The sequence below is a fragment of the Aotus nancymaae genome, unplaced genomic scaffold, assembly GCF_030222135.1.
Source record: "Aotus nancymaae isolate 86718 unplaced genomic scaffold, 86718_ANA_hifiasm-v0.15.2.pri h1tg000040l, whole genome shotgun sequence".
NCBI lineage: Eukaryota > Metazoa > Chordata > Mammalia > Primates > Aotidae > Aotus > Aotus nancymaae.
In genome coordinates, this window is record NW_026988454.1 from 21,130,049 (window position 1) to 21,155,471 (window position 25,423).

The 25,423-nt window shown below is 35.6% G+C and overlaps 1 protein-coding gene and 1 non-coding gene across 6 annotated transcripts in view; both read right to left on the bottom strand.

Annotated features, from left to right (window-relative positions):
* Window positions 1-25,423, bottom strand: part of ADGB (androglobin) — a 212,328-nt gene that overhangs the window by 146,434 nt on the left and 40,471 nt on the right. For 3 of the 5 annotated variants that reach the window (XM_012452684.3, XM_012452694.3, XM_012452667.3), the window contains exons 2-5: window positions 23,715-23,859; window positions 13,635-13,727; window positions 4,609-4,680; window positions 1,735-1,944 (exon numbers count right to left, since the gene is read on the bottom strand). In XM_012452684.3, the coding sequence (XP_012308107.2) occupies window positions 1,735-1,944; window positions 4,609-4,680; window positions 13,635-13,727; window positions 23,715-23,859 (520 nt within the window). Of the gene's footprint in view, window positions 1-1,734; window positions 1,945-4,608; window positions 4,681-5,559; window positions 5,630-13,634; window positions 13,728-23,714; window positions 23,860-25,423 lie in introns of those variants that run through there. The other 2 variants (XM_012452674.2, XM_012452703.2) reach the window with 2 other exon arrangements.
* Window positions 18,738-18,844, bottom strand: LOC135268498 (U6 spliceosomal RNA). The gene has a single exon (XR_010336813.1). It is a non-coding gene; the product is annotated as a U6 spliceosomal RNA (small nuclear RNA).

Consider the following 25,423-nt stretch of genomic DNA (forward strand, 5'->3'; position numbering starts at 1 on the left):
GCAGGAAAGCCTCAAGAAACTGAAGAAGAAAAACAGTGAGAAGAAGACTAATCATGTCTCGCAAGATAGGAAATGGGAAGGAAAATAAATGTAGGGTGTAAGATGAATCTGCAGTGTATTGTACTGAATAAAGAAGTAGAAGTAATAACGCATATTTTATAAACATGTTTCCCAAATATTCACAGAGAGAAGCAAATGACAGACATGTACAAATACGGAACTAGAATTGGAAGAGAAAAAAATCAAAATCAAGTTGTGTGTGTCTGGAAAGGGAAGAAAATTTAAAAAAAAACCAACAACGTAAGATTTTCATGTAAGAAAGAACTGACTCTCAATTCTTACTGATGTTAATGTATACACAGGTATTGACTCAGCCCTACCAGCTGGGGATCAGGTAGAAAGACAGAAATTTCTGCCCCTAGCCCAGAGAGAACAGATTCTACTAATCAGAAAACCAGGCAGCCACCTCTCTGTCACATGCCTCCCAAAATAATTCACAGGAAACAGGTATGTCAGTGCTCACAGCACCCCTTACAGGCATTCCTCCGATGAGACCACCAAGGAACCAGAGGAAGCCAGTGGAACTGAGGTCCAGTCTCTACCACACCATTCCCTAAAGGGCTAAATTATCTAGAGATGGGCTAAATCATTGGACCAGACTGAGATTTCCAAAGTGGGCTCAATACATTTTTAGAGAAATTTCTGAATCAAGTGGATTTGGGCTTGTGAAGAATCAGTACAATTAAGGAGAAATAAGTCACATTTTCTTGGCAAAATGGAAAGTGATGTTAATGAATGTTTATCCCTATGCAGGAGGAAATTTGAAAAACAAGGAGGGATGTCAGGAAGCAGAAAGAGAGAGAATAAGAAAGAGATAAACAGGGTTGGTTCCATGTTTTAAAACAGTTAATGGTTTTGACCTTCTTCCCACCTCAAGTTTAGACAAATGCGGGGCGGGAACCCAGGCACTTTACCTGCTGACGTTTCCTCTGTCTGCCTTCTTTCTGTTCTCCCTCAACACTATTCACTAGGTTTTTCACCTTTTTAGTACCACACTCTTCTGCCGCTCCTCTGAACAGATTTGAAACTGTAAAGCCTAGTCTACCAAATAGTCCTCTTGATTGGTAAATACATAAGGTGCAGTAAAGTAAAAAGTTATTTTCTCTCCTAACAAAATTTCAAGGTCAATTGTGTTGCTGTGGATGTTTAAAAAACAAAAATCCAATTTTGGATATCAGAAGCTATTTTACCTTTTTTCCTTTTCCCTTCCCATTGTAATTATTCTAATTATTTCTAATTATCGGCCATCCAACATTCTCCATCCCAAAAAGAGAGATGGCTTAGGTCTATGAAAGAAAAAGTCACATTTTTATAAATATATAATGGAATTATTAACTTTTAATACTTTCCCATTTCTTTAAATGTTCAAGGAGAACATTCTTCTCCAGCGACAAGGGCCAAGAAAAACCCAAAGGAGTTTCATATGATCTAGCATTGCTAATATAGTGTGAGTCTCCTTTGCCATATTTATAAGGGTTTCGGATCTTCTATTTTACTTCCTACTAATCATTTGCTTTCCTTTTAAGCAGAGGTAACATCTTCCTGTAGGTGATCCACTCACCTTGGTCTCCCAAAGTGCTGGAATTACAGGTGTGAGCTACCTTGCCTGGTCAAGGCAAGTATATTTCAATATAAAAGACTCATGAGTTGTCATGCACATGAAAATGAACTTACCATCCAGTAAAGTTTCACAACATACTTTCCATAGCTATTGAACAAAGGCATATGACCCTTTACAGCCTTGCATAGAGAGTATATGTGTTCCCAGGGCTTCCATGGGAGAAGAGGAGGTTCCCCTGAAGTCCCCTTAAAATAACTGCTCAAAATTCCTCCATTGAAGATCTTCCACACTGCATGGATTTCACTGATAATCCATCTCATCAGCTAGAGACAAAAAACAGTGTTAATTGGTTATTTTTCAGTTGTAGGTACTGTAATTTAGGGACAAATACAGTAAAAAATAATCCACTTCCAAGAATAATATTAAATTATATATGTAATTTATTCCACATTTTGATTTCTGATCTACGGAATAAAATTATAGGTCTTGCTTTTGTTTTCTGGAAATACAGTCACAATTCAAACTAAAATGTCTCATACTAAACATACTCTTAGCTAAGAAAGCCGTCTGCTGAAGTAAAATGTGGGTGATTTGGCATCGACTTCTATTTGACACTGACTTCATGTCAGTGGTTGCGTGTAAGAGAAAGCTTCTGAGAGCATGGATAATTGTGACAAATGAGTGAGCTACTCTTTTATACATGTTGAGATATTTGAGAAGGCTATTATCTCTTGTATGTCAATAGGACCAATTAGAGAAGGAATGAGATGTGAAAGAATTAAAATGGGGTAGACACGTAAATATACTGCAAATCCCCTATTTCATGGGTTGATCTGTAGCTGGTGAAATGCTCCAAGTAAAACGTCCCCTTGCAGGGTTTTTAACAGGCGGGAAGGCTCAGTAGGAAGGTGGGCTTCAGAGTGGAAACAGAGACCAGATTTGCATCCTCTTTCAGGTTTTCATAGTCTTCTGCTGTTGGAAAAGTTGCTTCCACCTCTCTAAGTTGCAGTTCCTTATCTGTAGAATGTAGATAATCGTAGCTATTTTTCAGCATTTTTTTTTGTGAGGAATAGAAACCATATATAAGAAATCTCTAGGTCACAGTGGGTGTTCAATAAAGCCATTGTTACCTCAGTTGTATCTGATTTTCTGAAATATTCACCTCATGTTTAACTGCATGGTCTATAAGAAAATTAAATATTTAGTATTGACCTTGTAAGATTTATGTTTCTCTTACTTTGAGTTATCTAAGAAATTCTTAATGTTTGGTAAAGTAGAAAAAGACAAAGCAGATATCTTCCTGTATATCTGGAAATTTTATTGCAGAATATTTTATATTTTCCTTCCCTTAAAAAATGAAAAGCTAAAATCTAAGTGGGTTTAGGATTCATAAAATAGGTGTACTTTATACTAAAACACAGAACAATTTCGAGATAATTTTATACTAATGTGTATTATCTGGTTGAAGAAATACAATAAATATTTTGATTTTAATATTGGTCAACATATTAAAGATGAGAAAAAGTATTTTAATCAATATTGACTATGCCCTGCTCCTCTGAGCCTTAGGAGAAAATAATTTTTAAAGTTCTTGTTTCTGATTGAATTAACTTAGGGGAGTGGAACAGGTCTGTTTGTGATGAATAAAACTCAACCAAGCATAGAGGGGAGGTGGGGAGTAGGACGTGGGGAGATGAGTTCCCCCAGGGAGTAGGACAGCTGTGCTGAAAACTTTGCTGGTTCGGAAGAGGTATTGCAATCCAAGTACACTCCAATTTCCCCTGCACTATCAAGTCACACAATATCACTGTACCCTCCTCTTGACATGGCGTAGGACAAGAAGGGCAGTCACTTCATGTCCATTGCTGGTCACACGGATCCCAAGGGTAAAAGCCCAGAGGGAGAGAATACAGCTTCTTTGAAACCAGGGGTGGGAGAACAGACATGAGCAAACATGCCTACCATGTGCTCACTAAACTCAGTTAAAGAGACTTCATTTCCCTTTTGAATATTGGTGTGTAAAATACCACTACCTTAAGTGAAATAAGCCAAAGAAAGAAAGACAAATAACTGCATGATTTCACGTATATGTGGAATCTAAAAATACAAAAGTCCTAGTAACAGATAGAGAAATGGTGGTTACCAGGATCTGGAAGGAGGGGGATATGGGGAGATGTTGGTAAGGAGTACAAAATTTTAGTTCTGAAAGATACGTTCTGGAGATCTACTCACAACAATGCAGCTGTAGTTAACAATATTGTATTGCATACCTGAAATTTGCTAAGAGAATAGATCTTTAGTGCTCTTAACACACATATACACACACAAACACATATAATAATAACTGAATTGATGGATATGTTGATTAGCTTAATTGTGATGAATATTTAACAATATATGTCAAATCATCAAGTTGTATACCTCAAATATATATGACTTTTGGCCAGGAACAGTGGCTCATGCTTGTAATCCCAGCACTTTGGGAGGCTGCGTGGGAGGACTGCTTGAGCCTAGGAGTTCAAGACCAGCATGAGTCATGTGGTGAGATCTCATCTCTACAAAAAATTTTAAAATTAGCTGGGAGTGATGGCACATGCCTGTAGTCCCACCACTTCAGGAGTCTGAGATGGGAGGATCATTTTTAGCCAAGAAGGTTGAGACTGCACTGAGCTGTGTTCACACCACTGCACTCTAGCCTAAGCAACAGAGCAAGACTCTGTCTCACACCTCTCATATATATATTATATATTATATATCATTATAATTTTATACATATAAACATATATATTATATAATATATACAAATATATATAATATTTATAATATATAATATATATTTGTATATATTATATATATTATTTATATATATTATATATAATATATACACAATGTATATATTATATATAATATATTATATAATATATATGGTTTAAGCAGGCCTGGAAGGCGTTCCATGATGAGACTTTAGTTCATACTTCTGTACATACCTCACTGCAGAGTAAATGTTCATTTGCTGAAAACAAGTCAAACGTGATTTCATCTTTCACAACCACTGGAGTCTGAAAATAATATATATATACATATATATTACTTCACAAGAAAAATAATGGAAAAGTAATTTAATGAAACAGTTTTAATCCATTTATGCCTGAGGTTGCAATTTTTTGAAATTCTGCAATCAGACCTTAGCGTTGACCTTGAGCAGTAGGATATAAATAACTCCCACATGCTTAGCGTTCCAATAATGGAACACTAGGCACCAATAGGTTGGTGCTGGAAATAGGCCGCCTTGATTTCATTTCTCACAACCAGAGAAATAAGAAATAAACACATTATTCCTTAAGATAATTCTTAGAGCTATATAGGTGGTAGTAATTTAATTTAATGCCAATAAGATACAGTATTTTACTATAAGAATAATATATATTATATATACAGATAAATTTTTATTTTTATTTTTTAACTTTTAAGTTCAGAGGGTACATGTGCCGGTTTGTTACATAAGTAAACTTCTGTCACGGGGGTTTGTTGCACAGATTATTTTATCACCCAGGTATTAAGCCTAGTACCCATGAATTATTTTTCCTGATCCTCTCCCTCCTCCCACTCTCCACCCTCCAATAGGCCCCAGTGTGTGTTGGTCCTCTCTATGTGTCCATGTGTTCTCATCATTTAGCTCCCACTTATAAGTGAGAACAGGCGATATTTGGTTTTCTGTTCCAGCATGAATAGACACACAAACTGAGAGACTGAAGAGTACTTTAAAACAGTGGCCCCCAACTTTTTTGGCACCAGGGACTGGTTTAGTGGAAGACAATTTTTCCACGAGCCAAGGAGTGGAGGATGGTTTGGGCATGATTCAAGCAGATTACATGTATTGTGCACTTTATTTCTACTATTATTACTGTAGTATGTAATGAAATTATTATACAACTCACCATAATGTAGAATCAGTGGGAGCCCTGAGTTTGTTTTCCTGCAACCAGATGGTTCCATCTGGGGGTGTTGGGAGACAGTGACAGATCATCAGGCATTAGATTCTCACAAGGAGTGCACAACCTAGATTTTTCACGTGCATGTGCAGTTCACAGTAGGTTTCACACTGCTATGAGAATCTAATGCTGCTGCTGATCTGACAGAAGGCGGAGCTCAGGTGATAAGGCAACTGATGTGGAGCAGCTGTGAGTACAGATGAAGCTTTGTTTGCTTGCCCATGCTCACCTCCTGCTGTGTGGTCTGGTTCCTAACAGGCCACAGATTGGTACTGGTCCATGGCCCAGGGTTGGGGACCACAGCTTTAAAATCTAAATTAACCACTGAAGCTAAACCTGAAAACTTACTTAATATCTGATATCAGGGAAAATACTTCATCTTGGATGACAAATATTAGTCATGATAGCTTTTTTCATTTAATGATTATTATCTATTTTATTAGTGTTGAATTTTTGAGATTGTGATAGCTTATTAAAATCATGTTCAAGTTAATAACCTGTTACATTAAAAAATTAATTTAATGGTCATTATTTAATTAGTACACATCTAAATCAGGCACCAATAAATAATATAATAATAAAATAAAACTAATAGGGAAATATGAATTGTAACTTTTTAAAAAATGAGCTATAATTCATATCAAGTATACGTATTTAACATACGAAATTAACATGAAAACAGTTTTAATTCAAGAATCAGGTTTTAGGGAAGGTAACATCATTGATTACTTTCAATCATCTATACAACTAGCATCTTGAAACGTCAATTAAAAAAAGTTAGAGAAAAATTTACCTAAAACCACCTTAAAGGCTTGAATTGACCCTGCAGATCATAAATTATAAACATAGTTTCTTCTGGTTTGACTGACTGTGATGGAATGCTTCTAAAATGCCCCTATACTTCAAAAATTACCAAAATTGATAAGCTATACATTAATAAGTATTAGATACCTGAAGTTTGAAGTATTAGTCTCGATAACCTCCTGCTGATGAGTGAAAAGTAGAAATTAAGCTTGTAAAAGACAACAAATATTAAGGCAGAGGTCTCTACAATGACATCTTCACACTTCTACTTCCTATACCTGTACCTGAGGCAGGATAAATCTACAGACATCCTTATCTATTCAATATATTCAATGTTCAAGGGTCCGGGCCACTGATTTCTAGTTCTCGGAAATAAACAGGTCGAATAAGTTACTCTGTGATCAGAACTTGTTAACCTTCTTGTTTGGAAGGGCTCATATTTATTCTGATATACTAAATTCAGGATTTAAAGGTATTTGATAACAGTATAATCGAGTAGCTTAGCTTCAAAACGGATTTTGAAACTTTTTTTCCTTTCTTGCTGTTAGCCATAAAATAAACTTTAAAACTAAGTTTCCCTCCTTTCCCACCAGGCACCCCCATGCACAGTGCTCACTTATCTAATTATGTGCTTGCATAAAAATCCCAGGGCCTACTTTTTTTTCTTTCTTTCTTTTTTTTTTTTTTTTGAGATGGAGTTTCACTTTTGTTGCCTAGGCCTAGGGCATAAGCCTGGCCATTCCCCAACTTCTAGCATTTGCATAAAGTTACTTTCCTTTCTTGTTTCTGGTGTTCTGGCCGCTGGGCAGTGAGCAGTCAAACTTGAATTGGTTACTAATTTGGTGCCTTTTGTGAGAAATTGTGTGTTTCAAGTGACTCAGCCTGTATGCCTGGTTTCCAATGAGTGGAGCAATTACCTGCAGCAGTGTGCCAGGGATTATTTGTTAAAGCTGTCAGACAGGGTAGGGGCCACTTGCATATGCCAGCTGCTCATGGCTAGTTGTCCTCACACCTGGGACCAGCAGTTACGAAGACTGCCTTTATCTCAGGGAATTTCCCTTCCCTTCCTTTCATGGCATCAGCTGTTGGTACCATTCTCTGTTGGTGTGAGGAAAGGAACACCTGGAAAGTCAACAGGCTTCAAGAACTGGGTAAGTCAACTGGAAAGCATCTGAAAATCCTGTCTCTGCCATCGGTGTTCTCTAGCTGTTTAGACCTAGTATAGGTCATCTGCGCTGCTGTCTTGGCCTGTGTGACATCTGGACTTAATGCAGGTCACTTAAACTGTGGTGCTGTCTGCATTTGAGACAAGGTCCCAGGACATTTCTCCAGTATCCGCTTTCAAAGCTCAGTTTGGAGTGCTCCATCTGCATCAGATCTGTTTGCGTGTGTCTGTTTAGTCTTACCCCTATCTGTGAGGGTGCTTTGGAATGGTCTCAATCCCACCAGCCAAGACCAGGTCCATCTGATTGTCAGAATGCAGCAAAACAGGCTTCTCCTGTCCTCACTAGGGGAGAAACAGTTTCCAAAATCCTGGCCCCTGATTTTTTGAGGCATACTCAGGAATGTTTATTGTATCTGTGTCAAACTGTGCAGGAAGAAAACATGTGAATTACTTTTCAGTCTATCTGGGACTCCAGCTGGTTACACATTGTGGCTTGTTTGCGTGAAAATTTTAAAACTGATGGGCAAATTAAGAGTTGAGTCTTCTAAAGCTCTCTCTGTTTCTCTCTTCTCTTTTCTGCCTGTTTTGAATCTGCTGTTATTAAGTTACTGGTGTTGAGATAAAACTTATGATTTCAAAGTTATTAGGACATTTTATTTTTCTTATACAGTTCATCCAGTTTCAGCTAAAATGTAAACACTGAAACTCATTTATAACCAAAGACAAAAGGATAAAACATGTTTTTAAAAATGAAAACTGCATTACCCAAAATTTTGGTCAACAGCTGTTACAGGATTACCTATCAGGGCAAACAAAGTTTAGCCACTTGACAGGTTCCAATTTTCTCAAAAATAACTTGGATCCAGCTATCTTTTATAAAAGACAGTAAGTTTCTGATGCTGTCTCATGGCTAGAGTTCTGAGATTGAAACTATTGGATCTTTGTGTGTGTGTGTGTGTGTGTATGTGCATGTGTTTGTGTGTGTGTGTATATACATGTTTAGATGTGTTTATGTATATGTACAAGTATTATGCTATTTGTTGTGTCTAACATACTACCAGACTGGCTTATGAGTAAATGAGTATTCATAAAATAAGTCCAAATGCTTTTCAAGTTCATGTGAATCCCTGGTAAATAAAACTTGTTTGAAATTTATTAGTACAATAAAGCCAGGCATGGTGGCTTACACCTGTAATCCCAACACCATGGGAGGCCAAGGTGGGCAGATCCCTTGAACCTAGGAGTTAAGAGACCAGCCTGGGCAATATAGCAAAACTCTGTCTCTACAAAAAATAGAAAAATTAGCTGGGCATGGTGGTGTGTGTCTATGGTTCCTGCAACTTGGGAGCCTAAGGTAGAAGGACCATCTAAGCCCAGGTGTTGAGGCTGCCATGAGATGTGATCATGTCACTGCACTCCAGCCTGGGCAAGAGTGAGACTCTGTCTCAAAAATATGTATATTAGTAAAATAAAAATAAAAATGTCTTCAGAATCATCAGCATACATTTTTGTCTAGAGAAGTTTTATGTTTGCCTCTGCTAGTTATTTTAAGGTGTCAGTTTGGCACAAATATTGTGAGACTATCAATTCAGCCAAAAACAAAATAATCATTTTGTGTGACTTTTTTTTAAACAAATAAGACTAAATATTGTTGTTTCAATAAAAATGGCTGAATCTTTTTAATTATCAGCAAAATGTCCATGTATTTCACTTTAAGATTCTTATTTAGGTGAATACCTGATGTTCACAGACTTGATAAATGGTTAGCAATAAAATAACTTTAAATAATGACTACCTTTGTTTAATATCTCAGTTTTCAAAACTAATCTATTATACGCTGTTAAAAAGAAAAAAAATGAGTACATATGAATGAGATAAATGCTTGTAGGAAGACTTTTTGTGTAATTTAAAATCTTAAAATTATTTTGGATGCTCATTGGATATCTGGGTCATTTCCAACTAAAAAAAGTGCTTAATATAAGAAATACATATTTCTAAAATTTGTAAAATGGTTTCATTTATAAAATACCAATGATAAACAGTTCAGAATTTCTTGCTGCTTAGGTGTTCATGAAAATTTAACATTACTAAAAATATAAATTTCAGCTAATATATAATTCTACAACTGTGTTCTTATTTAAAAATAATTTTATATAATTTAGGGGTTATTTAAAAGTCTTTTCTTTAAAAAGGTGGCGTACATGGTTTTGCTCTTTGTCCCCACTCAAACCTAATGTTGAATTGTAATTCCAAACGTTGCGAGAGGAGCCTGGTGAAGGGTGATTGGATCATGGGGGCAGATTTCTTCCTTGTAGTTCTCATGATAGTGAGTGAGTTCTCCAATATTCGATGCTTTAAAAGTGTATGCATTTCCCCCTTTACTTTCTCTCTCTCTCTCCTGTCACCATGTGAAGAAGTGCTTGCTTCCCCTTCGCCTTCTGCCATGATTGTAAGTTTCCTGAGGCCTTCCCAGCCATGCCTCCTGTACAGCCTATGGAACTGTGAGTCAATTAAACCTTTTTCTCTATAAATTACTCAGTCTCAGCTATGCCTTTATAATAGTGTGAGAAGGGACTAATACATTGGCTGGACATAGTGGCTGATGTTTGTAATCCTAGCAATTTGGGAGATCAAGGCAGGAGGATCACTTGAGTGCAGGAGTTTAATACTAGCCTAAGGAATATAGTGAGAGCTTATCTCTAAAAAAAAGTAAAATAAAATAAAGTTTCAAAAAGTTGATAAAAAGAGAGATTTATATAAATATAAAAATATATTTTTGGTTAAAGAAAGTTATACAAATAATAATTTTATATTAAAAAAACTCAGAAGGTAAATTTCTGGCCTAAAATAAAATGACTTATTATTTAAAAAAGAAAAATACATAAAACAAGAAAGTCCAAACATGTCATATTTTGTCTGTGTAAGTTGTGGCAATGTTCATAAAGAGAAATTTACTTTTAAAAACTTTGTGATAAAGTTGATTATATATATTTTTTAATTGTTCACTAGAGTCTTTCTAAAATTAGACCCCTATGTGAAAGAAAGGTTTTCTTAAGGTATTTATTTGCTCTCAGTAAAATTACTATAAGTTTTTATTTAAATTTAATTATTTGTTTCTTTTAAAATCTTATCAGAATCATATCTCAAAAATTCAACTTTGTTGTGTTTTGCTGCTTTCAATTCTTTCTCCCCTTCAGAAGGACTAAGATGATAACTCTCTCCTTCAGCTTTTTCATCAGATCCTGTAACTTTTTTTATCTGGTTCTGGTTGTTATTGTGTGACCTGGTGCTAAAATGTTTTATCTTAAAAATAAAATAAAAAGAATAAAATAAAGTATAAAATAAAGGCAATGTTTTCCAATACTGTAACTTGAATCTGTACTCTTGGCTTTTCTTAATATGCCTAAATTTTTCAATGAAATCAGAAAACTTCTCATGCACTTACTAAAAATTATGTATTCCCCTACTATACTCATAACCTTGAAAACACTTCCTGTGTCTGATTCAATTCAAGTACTTTTTTTCATCATGTTTGACTTCCAGGTTATCTAAATGGGCTTTCATTAAGGAAAATCAGTCACACTGGAAAAGATTTCTCTTTGCCTTTTTGGCAAGTAACTTTAGAAAAAACAAGATTTTATATTTTATCAAGATGATTTCTACGTTATTATTATTATTATTATTATTATTAGCTTTTTGTTTTTTTAAAACCCTAAGATTAAAAAGAGTTACGGTTTTTATATCCATGTAACCTTATACATTGCCTTAAAAGTCTTTTAACTATCAGACCCCTGATTCTGTTTTTTTTTGTTTGTTTGCTTATTTTTTGTTTTTTGTTTTTAGACAGGGTCTAGCTCTGTTGCCCAGGCCAGGGTGCAGTGGTGCAATCTCAGCTCACTGCAAACTCTGCCTCCCAGGTTCAAGTGATTTTCATGCCTCAGCCTCCTAAGTAGCTGGGATACAGATATGCATTACCATGCCCAGACAATTTTTGTATTTTTAATAGAGACAGAATTTCACCATGTTGGCCAGGCTGGTCTTGAACTCTTGGCCTCAAATGATCCACCTGCCTCAGTCTTTCAAAGTAAGTACTCAAAGTGCTGAGATTACAAGCATGAGCCACCATGCCTAGCCTGTGATTCTGTTGTGATCAAATGTTTTGAGCCTTTTAACATCTTTGACAAATGTCATCAGAAGTTAAATTCTTCCAAATTAAGTCTCTGATTTGTTGCTGAAACTTATCAAAAGTATAAAAATTAACAGCTACAAGGTTGTGAGATATTTTTACAATTTCCAGTCAGGTCATGGACTCTAGTATTACTACCTTCACCCCACTGAAACGTTTCTTATTAGGGGCTATTAACTAATCCTTCTGCTGTTAAGTTACAGAGTCTTGACTCCTGGGCACACAAATGCCTTAATAGCTGATGGCTCAACACATAAAACTTAAAGACAAGTCAATTTTGTAACCTTGCTTTTTGACTTTTAGTTTGGGGCTCTTCTATTACTTAAAAGGGCTCTAAGAGTTAATAAACACCTGCCCACCTTCATTCCTTTCTTGCCTAAAATGGTTAATTGGCTGTGAGTCTTTTGACTCTAAGTCTCTTGACCATAGGGGTGCCACCAAGTAACATGATGGCCTGGCACATGTAGCCACACCAGCCTGACATTGACATAAGCCAAAATAAAACCTTGACCATTGATACTGCCGCTGGCATATCTTACTCAAAAAGGGATGGGGGGACACTGGGGGAATATATATGAAAAACTAAAATTCTAAAGCCTCCCCAACTTACTGGGCAGATCCACCTCCTTGACCAAGGGAGTCTCAGGAAAAAACTTTTCCACTTATCCAAATTTACAACATCATCATCTTGTGAAATTCACACCCTTTATTTATATATAATGCAAACCATGTACTTATATTGATCAGACTGAATATTGTTAGTAACTCATAAATATTAAGTACATTATATAAATATCACAGAATTTATATTCTTCACGTCAGTGTTATCTAATACTTCATGTCAATGTTATCTAATACTATAAGTACCTTAAACCATGGTTCATATACATTTGATTTATTTCAAATATAAGTAGGCATTCAAAAAATATTCTGGTAGACAGAATATTATTTTTGCATTTTAGTGAATCTTTGAATCAAGATTCACCTGATTTTCTCAACTAGTAAGAGTACTTGAAAAATATGGTGTATATATTGTATTTTCTTGAATTAGTAGCAGTTCTAATGAGGCTAAAACTTTTAGGAATAAAATAACTTTATATAGATATATAGCTTTAATGGATTCCACAAATGTACAGAAGAATCAACTTTATTACAACCATTTGAGTACTTCTAAATAATTTAGCTCACAGGTTTCCTATGCATTAGGCGAAAATAATAGCAGATTCAAGGAAGGAAAAAGGCATTAGTGGTAATTAAACCCTTGGGAAATCTAAATATATTCAAATTAACATAGCTGTTATGAAGATACACCAGGGTGTTTAAAGATTTAATCTCTATAAGTGCTATTTAAAAATAAAAGTTTATCAAGTGATGTTCCAGTCAATCTGATTCAAGTGGTTGGGCATGATATTCAGAAATAAAAGTGTTCTCTGAAAAATGCTTCAAGAATCCCTGAAATAGAGATATCAAAGTGCAAAACTCTTGGGCTGGAAATTTAATGCTAATAAACAACAGAAAAAACAGACCTCCATGCTATGAATGTTCATGCAAACAAGCAGAAAGAAGTGTGCCAGTCAGAAATTAAGGAATAACTTCACACAGCGTTTTAAGTTATAATTTAACATTTTGGAGAGAAGAAAAATCAAGGCTCTAAACAAAAATTCAACAATCTCTTAGAAACCAGTACAAGAAACATTAAACTATATTGATAAACACTTATTTTTGATTAGTTGCCAAAAAGCATTTTTTTTTACTAAATACTACAAGAGAAAATTACCCTAAATCATTACAAAAATGTAAATTTTTATCACTAGGATAATATATCCACATAGTAAGTATTTTATTTAATAGAAAAAATTTTCTTACCTGACTAAATAAAATATCCTGTGGACGTTTCCAGGAATAAATTTTCAAGGATGGTGGCAACTCAATCTTTCCTTCAGGGTCCTCAAAAAAATGCTATGTAAAAATAAATTGAGCTTTTTCTTCATATTCTTTTGTTAAAATAAAAACAACTGAATTTTAATAAAAGAAGTAAGTACATAGATTCAGTCAATCAGTAAGCCTTTACAAAGCTATTTGTGTTGCAAGAGCTAATTCATGGAGTACTTAAAGAATACTGAACTTAACAAAACTGTATATAATTAACATATACTCATTGGTTACATGTAATATGCTCACTGATTGTTGAGTAGCACTTTGATTATAGAGGAGGTAGCCCAAAGAAGCATAAGATGCTTTGGAAAGTAAACTAGATATGGCAGGAAAGCAATTTACGATGAGCCAGATATGGCCACATTCTCCATTGAAAAAAATTTTTTTACCTGAATGGAGAAGATTTAAAAATATTTACTTAATTTTCAACTGTTAGAATCATAAACAAGAGCATATTTAAATAAAACTTGGATGTTTGACCTGATTTTCATTTAATTTTTCAAATTAATCTCTTTCCTTTGAAATAATTACAGATCCATATACAGTTGTATGAAATAATACAATAGATTCTTGTATTCCCTTTACCCAATTTCTCCAATTGTAACATCTTGTGAAACTGTAATACAGTATCGTAACCAGGATATTGATATTGACAGTCAAGATATAGAACAGTTTTATCACCACAAGTACTATTCCTATACTTTTTCATAGCCACACCTATGCTCCCACTCCCCATCCCATACTCCATCCCTAACACCTGGCCACAACTCCTTTGATCTCTATTTCTATAATTTTGTCATTATATACTAAATGTCTATATAACATTCAGCAATGGTTACATAGATGAAATCACACCATTTGTGGTATGATTGTAAGGAAGCATGAAATATCTTGGATTGGCTTTTCTTCTGTTAGTGTAAATCTCAGGAGAGTCATCCAAGTTGTTTCAGATATCAGTAGTTTGTTCTTGTTTATTGCTGAGTAATATTTCATATACAGACATTTATTTGTTCACCAATTGTTTACTGAAGAACATCTGGGATGTTTCCAGAGTTGGGCTATTACCAATAAAGCTGCTGTGGACATCTGCATAATGTAAATTTCCATTTATTTGGGATAAATGCCCAAGAATGCAATTAATTCATTAATTTTTGAACTCTTATTATAGGTCAATTAATAAGCTCTGGAGAAAAAATTATATCCAAACGCATACTCTCAAATGCTAGCAATCTAGTGAGTTCGAAATGCTTCAGGCAAGTGCTGTGTAAGATTCTCAGAATTTATGGGATATTGGGGAAAAAAGATCCTTACAAAAAAAAAACCTTAAAATTGCCAGGTTATAAATGAAATTGCTTGAGAAATATAAACTATATGTACAGAAGAAAAAGCAACTAAGTTTCACCTGAGTTAATAAGGACAGGAAGAAATAAATATGGTTTTGGGATTTTCATAGTAATCACATTTTTACCTCAAGGCTGGTGTGGCCTGAGAAACAGGTTGTATTTGAGGTCATTGTGTACAGTTTGAACATTATAAGTATATATGTTTATCTGGAAGATGTAGTTTATTGTCACCTTTAAGATACTGGAATAATTTGAATGAAAACAAAGCGTATGTCAACATCCAGGCAAGATTCTCAAAAAGTGAATCATCGAAAAATTGACTGAATTTTCAGGAGCTGTTGCTACACTTCTGGAGTTTCCTTACATCATTTTCCCTTCCTTTATTGCAAATATTTAGTTGTTTTAAAGTCCCTTATCTAACAATTCCAAAATCTAAGATGTTCATGGATCAATTTCTATTATTTGATTTATCTTGATTTTCAGTCACTTGGTTCTGTTTCTTTTCATGTCTGGTAATTAAAAAAAAAAACCTTTCATTTTAGAATTGGGGGTACATGAGAAGGTTTGTTACATAGGTAAACTCACGTCACAGGGGTTTGTTGTACAGATTTTCATCACCCAGGTATTAAGCCTAGTACCCAATAGTTATCTTTTCTGCTCCTCCCTTTCTTCCCAGTCTCCCTCATCAAGTAGACCCCAGTGTCTGTTGTTTCCTTCTTTGTGTTTGTAAGTTCTTATGATTTAGCTCCCACTTAGAAGTGAGAATATGTGGTATTTGGTTTTTTGTTCCTGCATTAGTTTGCTAAGGATAATAGCCTCCAGCTCCATCCATGTTCCTGCAAAAGACATGATCTTGTTCTTTTTTATGGTTACATAGTATATACATAATACATGCTGTATATGTATCCATGGTGCATGTGTACCACATTTCCTTTATTCAACCTGTCATTGATGAGTATTTAGATTGCTTCCATGTATTTGATATTGTGACCAGTGCTGCAATGAACATTCATGGTTATGTTTCTTTATGGTAGAATGATTTATGTTCCTCTGGGTATACAGCCAGTAATAGGATTGCTGGATCTAACTGTAGTTCTACTTATACCTCTTTAAGGAATCGCCATAGTGCTTTCCACAATGGTTGAACTTTCCCACCACAGTGTATAAGCATTCTCTTTTCTCTGCAACCTCACCAGCATCTGCTGGTTTTTGGATTTTTAATAATAGCCATTCTGACAGGTGTGAGATGGTGTGTGATTGTGGCTTTCATTTGCATTTCTCTAATAATCAGAAATATTGAGCTTTTTTCATATGCTTGTTGGCTGTATGTATATCTTCTGTGGAGAAGTTTGTCTGTTCATGTCATTTATCCACGTTTAAATGTGGTTGTTTGTTTTCCTCTTGTAAATGTGTTTACGTTCCTTATAGATGCTGGATATTAGACCTGGGTCAGATATACAGTTTGCAAATATTTTCTCCCATTCTGTAGTTTGTCTGTTTACTCTGTTGATAGTTCTTTTGCTGTGCAGAAGCTCTTAAGTTTAATTACATCCACTTGTCAATTTTTGCTTTTGTTGCAATTGCTTCTGGTGGCTTTGTCATGAAATCTTTGCCCATTTCTATGTCTAGGATGGTACTGCCTAGGTTGTCTTCCAGGGCTTTTATAGTTTTGGGTTTTACATTTAAGTCTTTATTTCATCTTCAGTTGATTTTTGTGTATGTTATAAGAACAGGGTCCAGCTTCAATCTTCTGCATATGGCTAGCCAGTATCTCAGCACCATTTATTGAATGGGGAGTTTTTTCCCCATTGCTTGTTTTCGTCAGCTTTGTGAAAGATCAGATGGTCACAGATATATGGCCTTATTTATGGCTCTCTACTGTGTCTCATTGGTCTATGTGCCTGCTTTTGTATCAGTATCATGATGTTTTGGTTCCTATAGGCTTGTTTAATTGTATAAAGTCAGGTAGCATGATGCCTTTTTCTTTTTTTTTTTGATTAGGATTGACTTTCTATTCAAACTCTTTTTGGGTTCCATATGAATTTTTTAGAATAGTTTTTTCTCATTTGTGAAGAATGTCATTGGAGTTTCATAGGGATAGCATTGAATCTGTAAATTTCTTTGGACAGTATACCTTTTCAATGATATTGATTCTTCCTATCCATGAGCATAGAATGTTTTCCCATTTGCTTCTGTTTGAGCAATTTTGTAGTTCTCCTTGTAGGGATCATTTATCTTCCTCATTAGCTATATTCCTTGGTATTTTATTCTTTTTGTGTCAGTTGTGAATGAAATTGCCCGTCTGATTTGCCTCTCATTTTGGCTATTGTTGGGGTATAGTAATACTAATGGTTTCTACACATTGAATTTGTATCCTGCAACTTTGCTGAAGTTGTTTATCAGCTGCAGGAGCTTTTGGGACAAGACTATGGGGTTTTCTAGATATAGAATTATGTCATCTTCAAACAGAGATAGTTTGACTTCCTCTCTTCCTATTTTAATGCACTTTACTTCTTTCTCTTGCCTAATTGCTCTGGCTAGGTCTTCCAATACTATGTTAAATAGAAGTGGTGAGAGAGGGCATCCTTGTCTTGTGGTGGTTTTCAAAGGGGAATGCTTCTGGCTTTTGCCCATTCAACATAATGTTGGCTGTTGTTCTGTCATAAAGGGTTCTTATTATTTTGATGTATGATCCTTCAATATCTAGTTTATTGAGAGTTTTTAAGATGAAGCGGTGTCAAATTTTATCAAAAGTCTTTTCTGCATCTATTTAGATATTCATGTGGTTTTTCTCTTTAGTTTTGTTTATGTGATCAACTGACACTTATCGATTTGTATATGTTGAGCCAACCTTGCATCCTGGGGATGAAGCCTATTTGACCATGGGTGATTAGCTTTTTGATGTGCTGGTGGATTCGGTTTGCAAGTATTTTGTTGAGGAATTTTGCATTGATGTTCATCAAGAATATTGGGCTAAGGTTTTCTTTTTTGTGTGTGTCTCTGCCAGGTTTGTTATCAAGATGTTACTGGCCTCATAAAATCACTTGGGGAGGAGTCCCTCCTCAATTTTTTAGAATAGTTTCAGTAGAAATGGTACCAGTTCGTCTTTCTACATCTGGTGGAATTCAGCTGTTAATCGGGTCCTGGGCTTTTGTTTGGTTGGTAGGACCTTTATTACTGATTCCATTTCAGAGGTTGTTATTGGTCTGTTCAGGAAAACAATTCTTTTTTCCCCCTGGCTCAGTCTCAAGAGGGTGTATGTGTCCAGGAATTTATATCTTCTAGGTTTTCTTGTTTGTGTGCATAGAGGAGTTTGCAGTAGTTTCTAATAGTTGTTTTCATTTCTGTGGGGTCAGTAGTATCATTCCTTTCATCATTTCTAATTGTGTTTATTTGGATCTTCTTTCTTTTCTTCATCATTAATCTAGCTAGTGGCCTATTTTATTAATTTTTTCAAGAAAACAACTCCTGGATTTGTTGATCTTTTAAATGAAAAATCATCTTTTTTCATTTAAAATGATTTAATTAAAAATCATCTTTTTTCATTAAAATGATCTTTTAAATGATTTTTCGTGTCTCAATTTCCTTCAGTTCAGCTCTAATTTTCATTATTTCTCATCGTCTGCTAGCTTTGGGATTAATTTATTCTTGCTTCTCTAGTTATTTCAATTGTGAAGTTAGAGTACTAATTAACAATATGGAACTCTTCATGAATTTGTGTGGCATGCTTGTGCAGGAGCCATGCTAATCTTTTCTGTATCCTTCCAATTTTAGTATATGTGCTGCTGAAGTGAGCACTGTATATTGATTTTGCATCTGAAACTTTGCTGCAGTTGTTTATCATCTGAAGAAGCTTTTGGTCTGAGACTACAGGGTGTTCTAGATATAGGATGCCATCTGCAAACAGGGATAGTTTGACTTCCTCTCTTCCTATTTGGGTGCCTTTAGTTCTTTTTCTTACCTGATTTCTCTGGTGAGGACTTTCAATACTGTGTTGAACAGGAGTGGTGAGATAGGGCATCTTTGTCACCTGCCAGTTTTCAAGAGGAATGCTTCCAGCTCTTGCTATTCAGTATAAAGTTGGCTGTGGGTTTTTCATAGATGGCTCTTTTTATTTAGAGGTTTGTTCCTTCAATATCTAGTTTGTTGAGAGTTAACCATTTTCCATTGCACCCGAGAATACTCACCAGCAGTGCTTGCAGCTGCAGTGTATATCCCAAAATAAAACACAATGTTTGGTATAAGAAATTCTTTCACCACCTTTATTAAAGCACTGAATTACATCCTGTTCAAGAAGGACAATCGTGAGCACAAGATTAGCCATGCAAACTTGAGACTGCCATTGATTTAAAGAATGCTGGAAAAGCATCACAAGCCAGGGCAGAACATCTTTAAGGTCACCAATGCTCACTGATGATGCCACACCTCTTCACTTGTCTGGAAAACATTTCGCCCAAAAGCCTACTACTAACGTCAGGGAAATGAAATCCAAGTGGTCAGGGCAAAGTCTGCTACTTGCATAACAAAAGGAATGGCAAGAGGATCTGAAGAGAAATGCATTATTTTTTGTCAGAATGTAATGCTCCACTTTGCGTTATTCTGTGCTTTGAAATTTACTACATAATAAATTATTAAATACTGATTATCATATACATTTCTGTTACGTTAAGATTAGAGACAAGTTCTGGTTAGAAATAACTCCAAGAACAGTTTTTTTGTTTTTGTTTTTTTTTTTGAGACGGAGTTTCGCTCTTGTTACCCAGGCTGGAGTGCAATGGCGCAATCTCGGCTCACCGCAACCTCCGCCTCCTGGGTTCAGGCAATTCTCCTGCCTCAGCCTCCCGAGTAGCTGGGATTACAGGCACGCACCACCGTGCCCAGCTAATTTTTTTGGAATTTTATTAGAGACGGGGTTTCACCATGTTGACCAGGATGGTCTCGATCTCTTGACCTCGTGATCCACCCGCCTTGGCCTCCCAAAGTGCTGGGATTACAGGCGTGAGCCACCGCGCCTGGCCCAAGAACAGTTTTATGTTTTATTTTTACATTGAAAATCAGTCAGATTTGCTTCAGCCTCAAAGAGGATGCTTATGTAAAATTAAATGAACATTGGCAACAAGCTGCACTTTTTTGTAAATGGGAAAAGGGTTAACGTGAAGGGGTGTTGAATTCATCAAAAGTTGTTTCTGCATCTATTGAGATAATCATGTGGTTTTTTAGTTCTGATCATGTGATGAATGACGTTTATTGATTTGCATCTGTTGAACCACCCTTGCATTCTGAGAGTGAAGCCTACTTGATTATGGTGGATTAGCTTTTTGATGTGCCACTGGATTTCGTTGGCAAGTATTTTGTTGAGGATTTTTGCATCAATATTCATCGAGGATATTGGCCTGAAGTTTTTTGTTGTTGTTGTGACTGCCATGTTTTGTTATCCAGATAATGATGTTCTCATGGAATGAGTTGGGGAGGAGTGTCTCATCCTCAATTTTTTGAAATGGTTTCCGTAGGAATGGTACCAGCTTGTCTTTGTACATCTGGTAGAATTCACATGCTTAATAATTTTTGATTGAATGATATACATTGAGTATAAAAATCAATATGGGTTCTAGATAATGATGCCTTCTTCCAGATAGGAGAATTTTATTTCTTTTTGGCAGGCAGAGTACAAGATGTACTTAACTCGGTCAACACTGGGGTTCAGGATTTGGTAGGGCTGGTGAAACTTTGGTTTGCCCTTACTTCATACAGAATGCTATAGTCAGTCTGGTGCACGCTCTAAAAAAGCTGGAGTATTTATTGGGGTCCCTTCACCTTGATGTATCCTAAATTCTAATTTCTCTCCAAAGCACCATGATATCTTTTTAAATTTCCACTTCAAGCTGCTGCAGTTTACTCATTTGCTCAACAGCTTATCCTTCATACATAGTTTAGGAGTTGAGTAAATATCTTAAAATTATATGCAAAATTTTCAGAGCACTTCTCTGCCATTAGCCCTGGGGATTTGGTTGAAGTTTGGATTGTTTTAGCAGCCCAGGCAATATCTTCTGTCTCTCCAGCTCAAGAAACCGACACAAGTCCCAGGACACTACTTTCTGCTTGATTCCTAATCTTTATGCCTTGAATTAATAAATGTACTTCAGAGAGTAAAAAATAAATACACAAAGAACAAGGTGAATGTGGAACTGACCTTGTCATGATTCCCTTTTCCCAAGAATTTGGGCCTCCTACATTAAGAAGTTCAGGGTAATCTTTCCACATCAATTTTCTTTAGCTGTGTTCCTTGTAATGACCTTACAGTATTGCATAATATATTCACAATTTGATTCACTCATCACATCCTTTAGTTCTCATCACTTAGCCGAAGAAATGAGACCTTTCTCTGGACTTAAAGGGAAGGGTGAATTCAGCTGAGGCTGATTTCCTGATGACTAGCCTCACATCTAGGGAAGCGATCTTCTGCAAAACTCCAAGGATACTTGCTATAGTTGGATGCTTAAGGAAATTGATCTTGGTAAAGTATGGATGCTGCAAATGAGGGCTAAGAGCTACCATGCAACCATGTCATGCAGATGCAATCACAAGGCTTGGACACTGTCCACCACTCACTCCAGTAGAGGAGCTGCTGCTTCATGAGCCATGGATGAGATTGTGACAGAACTGGAAGTGGAAAGTAAGGTTCTATCCTAGATTTGACCACTTTACATTTTGGTTTGGTGCTTTCCTACTTTTGAAAGCTACAGTGGCAGAATAGAATGTTGGCTAAGGTTCTCAGTTGGCACATTCCAATGGCTAGGCCCTGTTCACAGCAAGAGTTGGCCTTGTGCTTTTTTTTTTTAACCATTGTGCTTTATAAAGCTCCTTAGTCCAAGGGCCACAGTATCTACTTTGGAGTCCAATGTCAGGTAGTCTCATTTGTATATGCTGCCCCAAAATGAAATAGACATCAGGTGACCAGTACACTTGCTACTGCTCCAGTGTTGCTGATTTTCCTCCAAAAAATGATGATCATCCAATAGACTTGCCTTTGTTTTTTTGTTGTCGTTTGTTTTTTTAACAGAGTCTCACCCTGTTGCCCAGGCTGGAGTGAAATGGCTCATTCTCGGCTCACTGCAACGTCTGCCTCCCCAGTTCAAATGATTCTCCTGCCTCAGCCTCCTAAGTAGCTGGGATTACAGGTGCCTGCTACCACACACAACTAACTTTTGTATTTTTAGTAGAGATGGGGTTTCATCATGTTGGCCAGGCTGGTCTTGAACTCGTAACCTCATGATCTGCATACCTCTGCCTCCCAAAGTGCTGGTATTACAGGCATGAGCCACCGCGCTTGGCTTGCCCTTGGTTTAATAACTCTGATAAATTCCAGAATTTAACAGCTGACCTTCCAGAGATTTGCATTTTTTCTTCAGTCATCTGATGAAGGGATCCTTGCACTCCAAGCTCCCTAAAAAGTTATTTTTACATCATATTTCAAAAATTACAAGCACTTTTGCTCTTTCCCTCTGTGTAGTTTCTCCAGACTTTGGAGTGACTCATCTCTAGAACTTTTCCAGAGCTCAACTGCTCAACTGACAATCTGCACACTCTATCCTTATCCTTCTGATGTAAATTCTAAAGGCTAAACACTCTCTCTCTTTCTCTCTCTCCCCCCTTAAGTTTTGAATCACTGATTAAAAAAACTTAAAATATGCCAATTTTCATTAGAATCCATAGAATTCAAAGCTTCATGCATCTATAAGTTCCACAATTATTCTAGATGTGGTACAAATAATTTGTTCCCTTACCTGTTGCTAATTTGGAAATTGCTCATGTGTTAACGGAGTCAGCAATACCTTTATTAGGTATCTTTTGTGAAAAAATTGACCAATATGAATCAATATTTTGTGAACAAAATTTACATAAGATTTACTATTTTTGAATGCTTTATGTAAATTTCAACTAAACCATTCTGGCAATTATGTTTGTGTTTTGAAAATTATATTGTGTTCTATACATATTTGTTAATGAATTGTTGCACCAAATAAATAGGTCGTATTTTAAATGCAATTCAGACCCATAGCCTCAACTTTGAAGTCATTAAAATAAACATTTTTAAATAGGCAAATAACCTAAAGTAATATAATTAGAAAATGTAGAAATTCTACATAGCGCCAATCTTAGGGACATGCCACGTTTATGTGACAAAAAGTAAATGAAGAGCAATGAGGATCTTTATTCACATATCTTGAGAAGATAATAGGAGGAACCCAGTTTTCATCTCATGGTAACATTTCTTTTAAAAATTATCTTTCCTATTATCTCCAGGTCACAGCTTACAAGTCCACTGTGGATTCTCATTTTCTAAACCGCTCTTTATAAATGCCTGTTTCCAAACTCTGTCCAAAGTCCATTGGCTAACTTGCCCTGTCTCTTAATTTTTCCTTTATTTCATTATGATTCTTTGTTCATGCCTCTTTCTTCCAATTTACCCAAATATGGTTCACCAAAGCTCAGGACAAAGGCTTGGAAAGACAAAGTAAGAGTGTTGGGAAGTGGGGCCGACAGACAAATTAAGAATTTCTCTTTTGAACAGAGATAGTGGAGAAGAATGAATACCCTCTTATGTTTACTTATTCCATTATAAAATTAAAAACCTAAATGAAACTTCATCACGTTTGTGTCTACTTACAAATACTGGGCTTTTTCCTGTTTTGTCCTTTTCTTTTGCACCTTTGCCTGCATCCCACTTTTCTGAATTGATGTCAGCTTCACTCCACTCTGGCCAAATTGGGAATTTCCCCTTCTTTTGTTCACTAGAACCAGATTGTACGTTACTGCCAAAAGGATAGAAACTAGACAGAGACAGAGAGTGGGTGGGTTAGGTTTAATTAAAATATCTGAGATCAAATATTGAATTAACTACATAACAAATTTAATTGTCTTCTCAGCTGAGTCATATTAACTACATTTTTAATACAATCATACTTGTGGCTAGACAGCTTCTACATGTTAAAATAACTCCAAATAGATTATTTTATAAGCTAATGTGGAGCCTTAGTTCCTACTTACTGATGCAAGAATTTAAAAAAGATATAAAGTGTTATCAAATATCATAAACATGAACAACACACAGTTGATAGCTATCTTCTCAGACTGATATATAGAATACCATGTATATATCTCTCAGTCTACATATATTTTTTCAAAAATTAAATCATTCTGCATATACTTTGTATAGACTGCTTTTTACCACTTATCAGCATATTGTTAATATTTCTCATGCTCTAAATATTTACCTAAATGCTAATTTAAGGATTGTATAAGATCTCCTTGTATGAATATGCCACATTTCATTTAACTAAGCTTCCATATTTGGAAATTTGGGGTGGTTGATTTTTAAAATTTTTCACTTTCATAAACAAGTCTATGGTGGTTGTTCTTACTGCAAAACCTTTATGTACATTTGCAATTATTTTGTTAGAATAGATTTTAATGAGAAGTCTTACTATGCCAAAGTGTATGCATATTTAAGGTTTGTTATAGATTTTGACTAATTCTCTACTAAAAAAATTGGGCTTGTTTTCTACTTTAAACAAATGTGTATTATAGTTACCATACTGTTAATCCTTGAATACTACTTTTTGTTCATTTTCATGATTTTTAAACTCTAAAATAGGAATATTATTTAATTTTCAAGTTTTTAACTACTTGTGATGCTAGAACCCTGCCTATAGACCATGGGATAGGCAGTTATAAAACCCAGACTAAAATCTCACACAGCCTATATTCTAGTGGGTTCTAGATAAAAATTAAATATCATAAATTAAGTAAAATATACAGTTTACAGTAACACATTGCTTAACAACAAGGATTCATTCTAAGAAATCCATTGTTAGGCAATTTTGTTGCCTAGTAAGCACACCAGTGTGCAAACCCAGTAAGCGCACTACACAGCTGGTATCTCGTGCTGCACAGCTAGGCTCTATGTGACAGTGCATTGCTCCTAGGCAATAAACCTGTACAGCTGTTACTGTAAGCATCTGTGTATCTAAACACATCTAAACATAGAAAAATACAGTAAAAACATGGTATAAAAGATAAAACAGAATGGTAAACCTATACAGCACACTTACCATGAATGAAGCTTGCAGGACTGGAAGTTGCTTTTAATGAGTCAGTGATTGGACGGTGACTGTGAAGGCCTGGGACATTACTGTATGCTACTGCAGATGTTATAAATATTGTACACTTGGGCTACATTAAATTTGTAAAAACAATTTCCTTCTTCAATAATAAATTAGCCTTAGCTTACTAGATGACCCCTCTCATATATGACCAAAATGTTGTTATGAGATGTGTGATTGTATTCAAACATGAAACTCCGAAGGGGAAACCTAA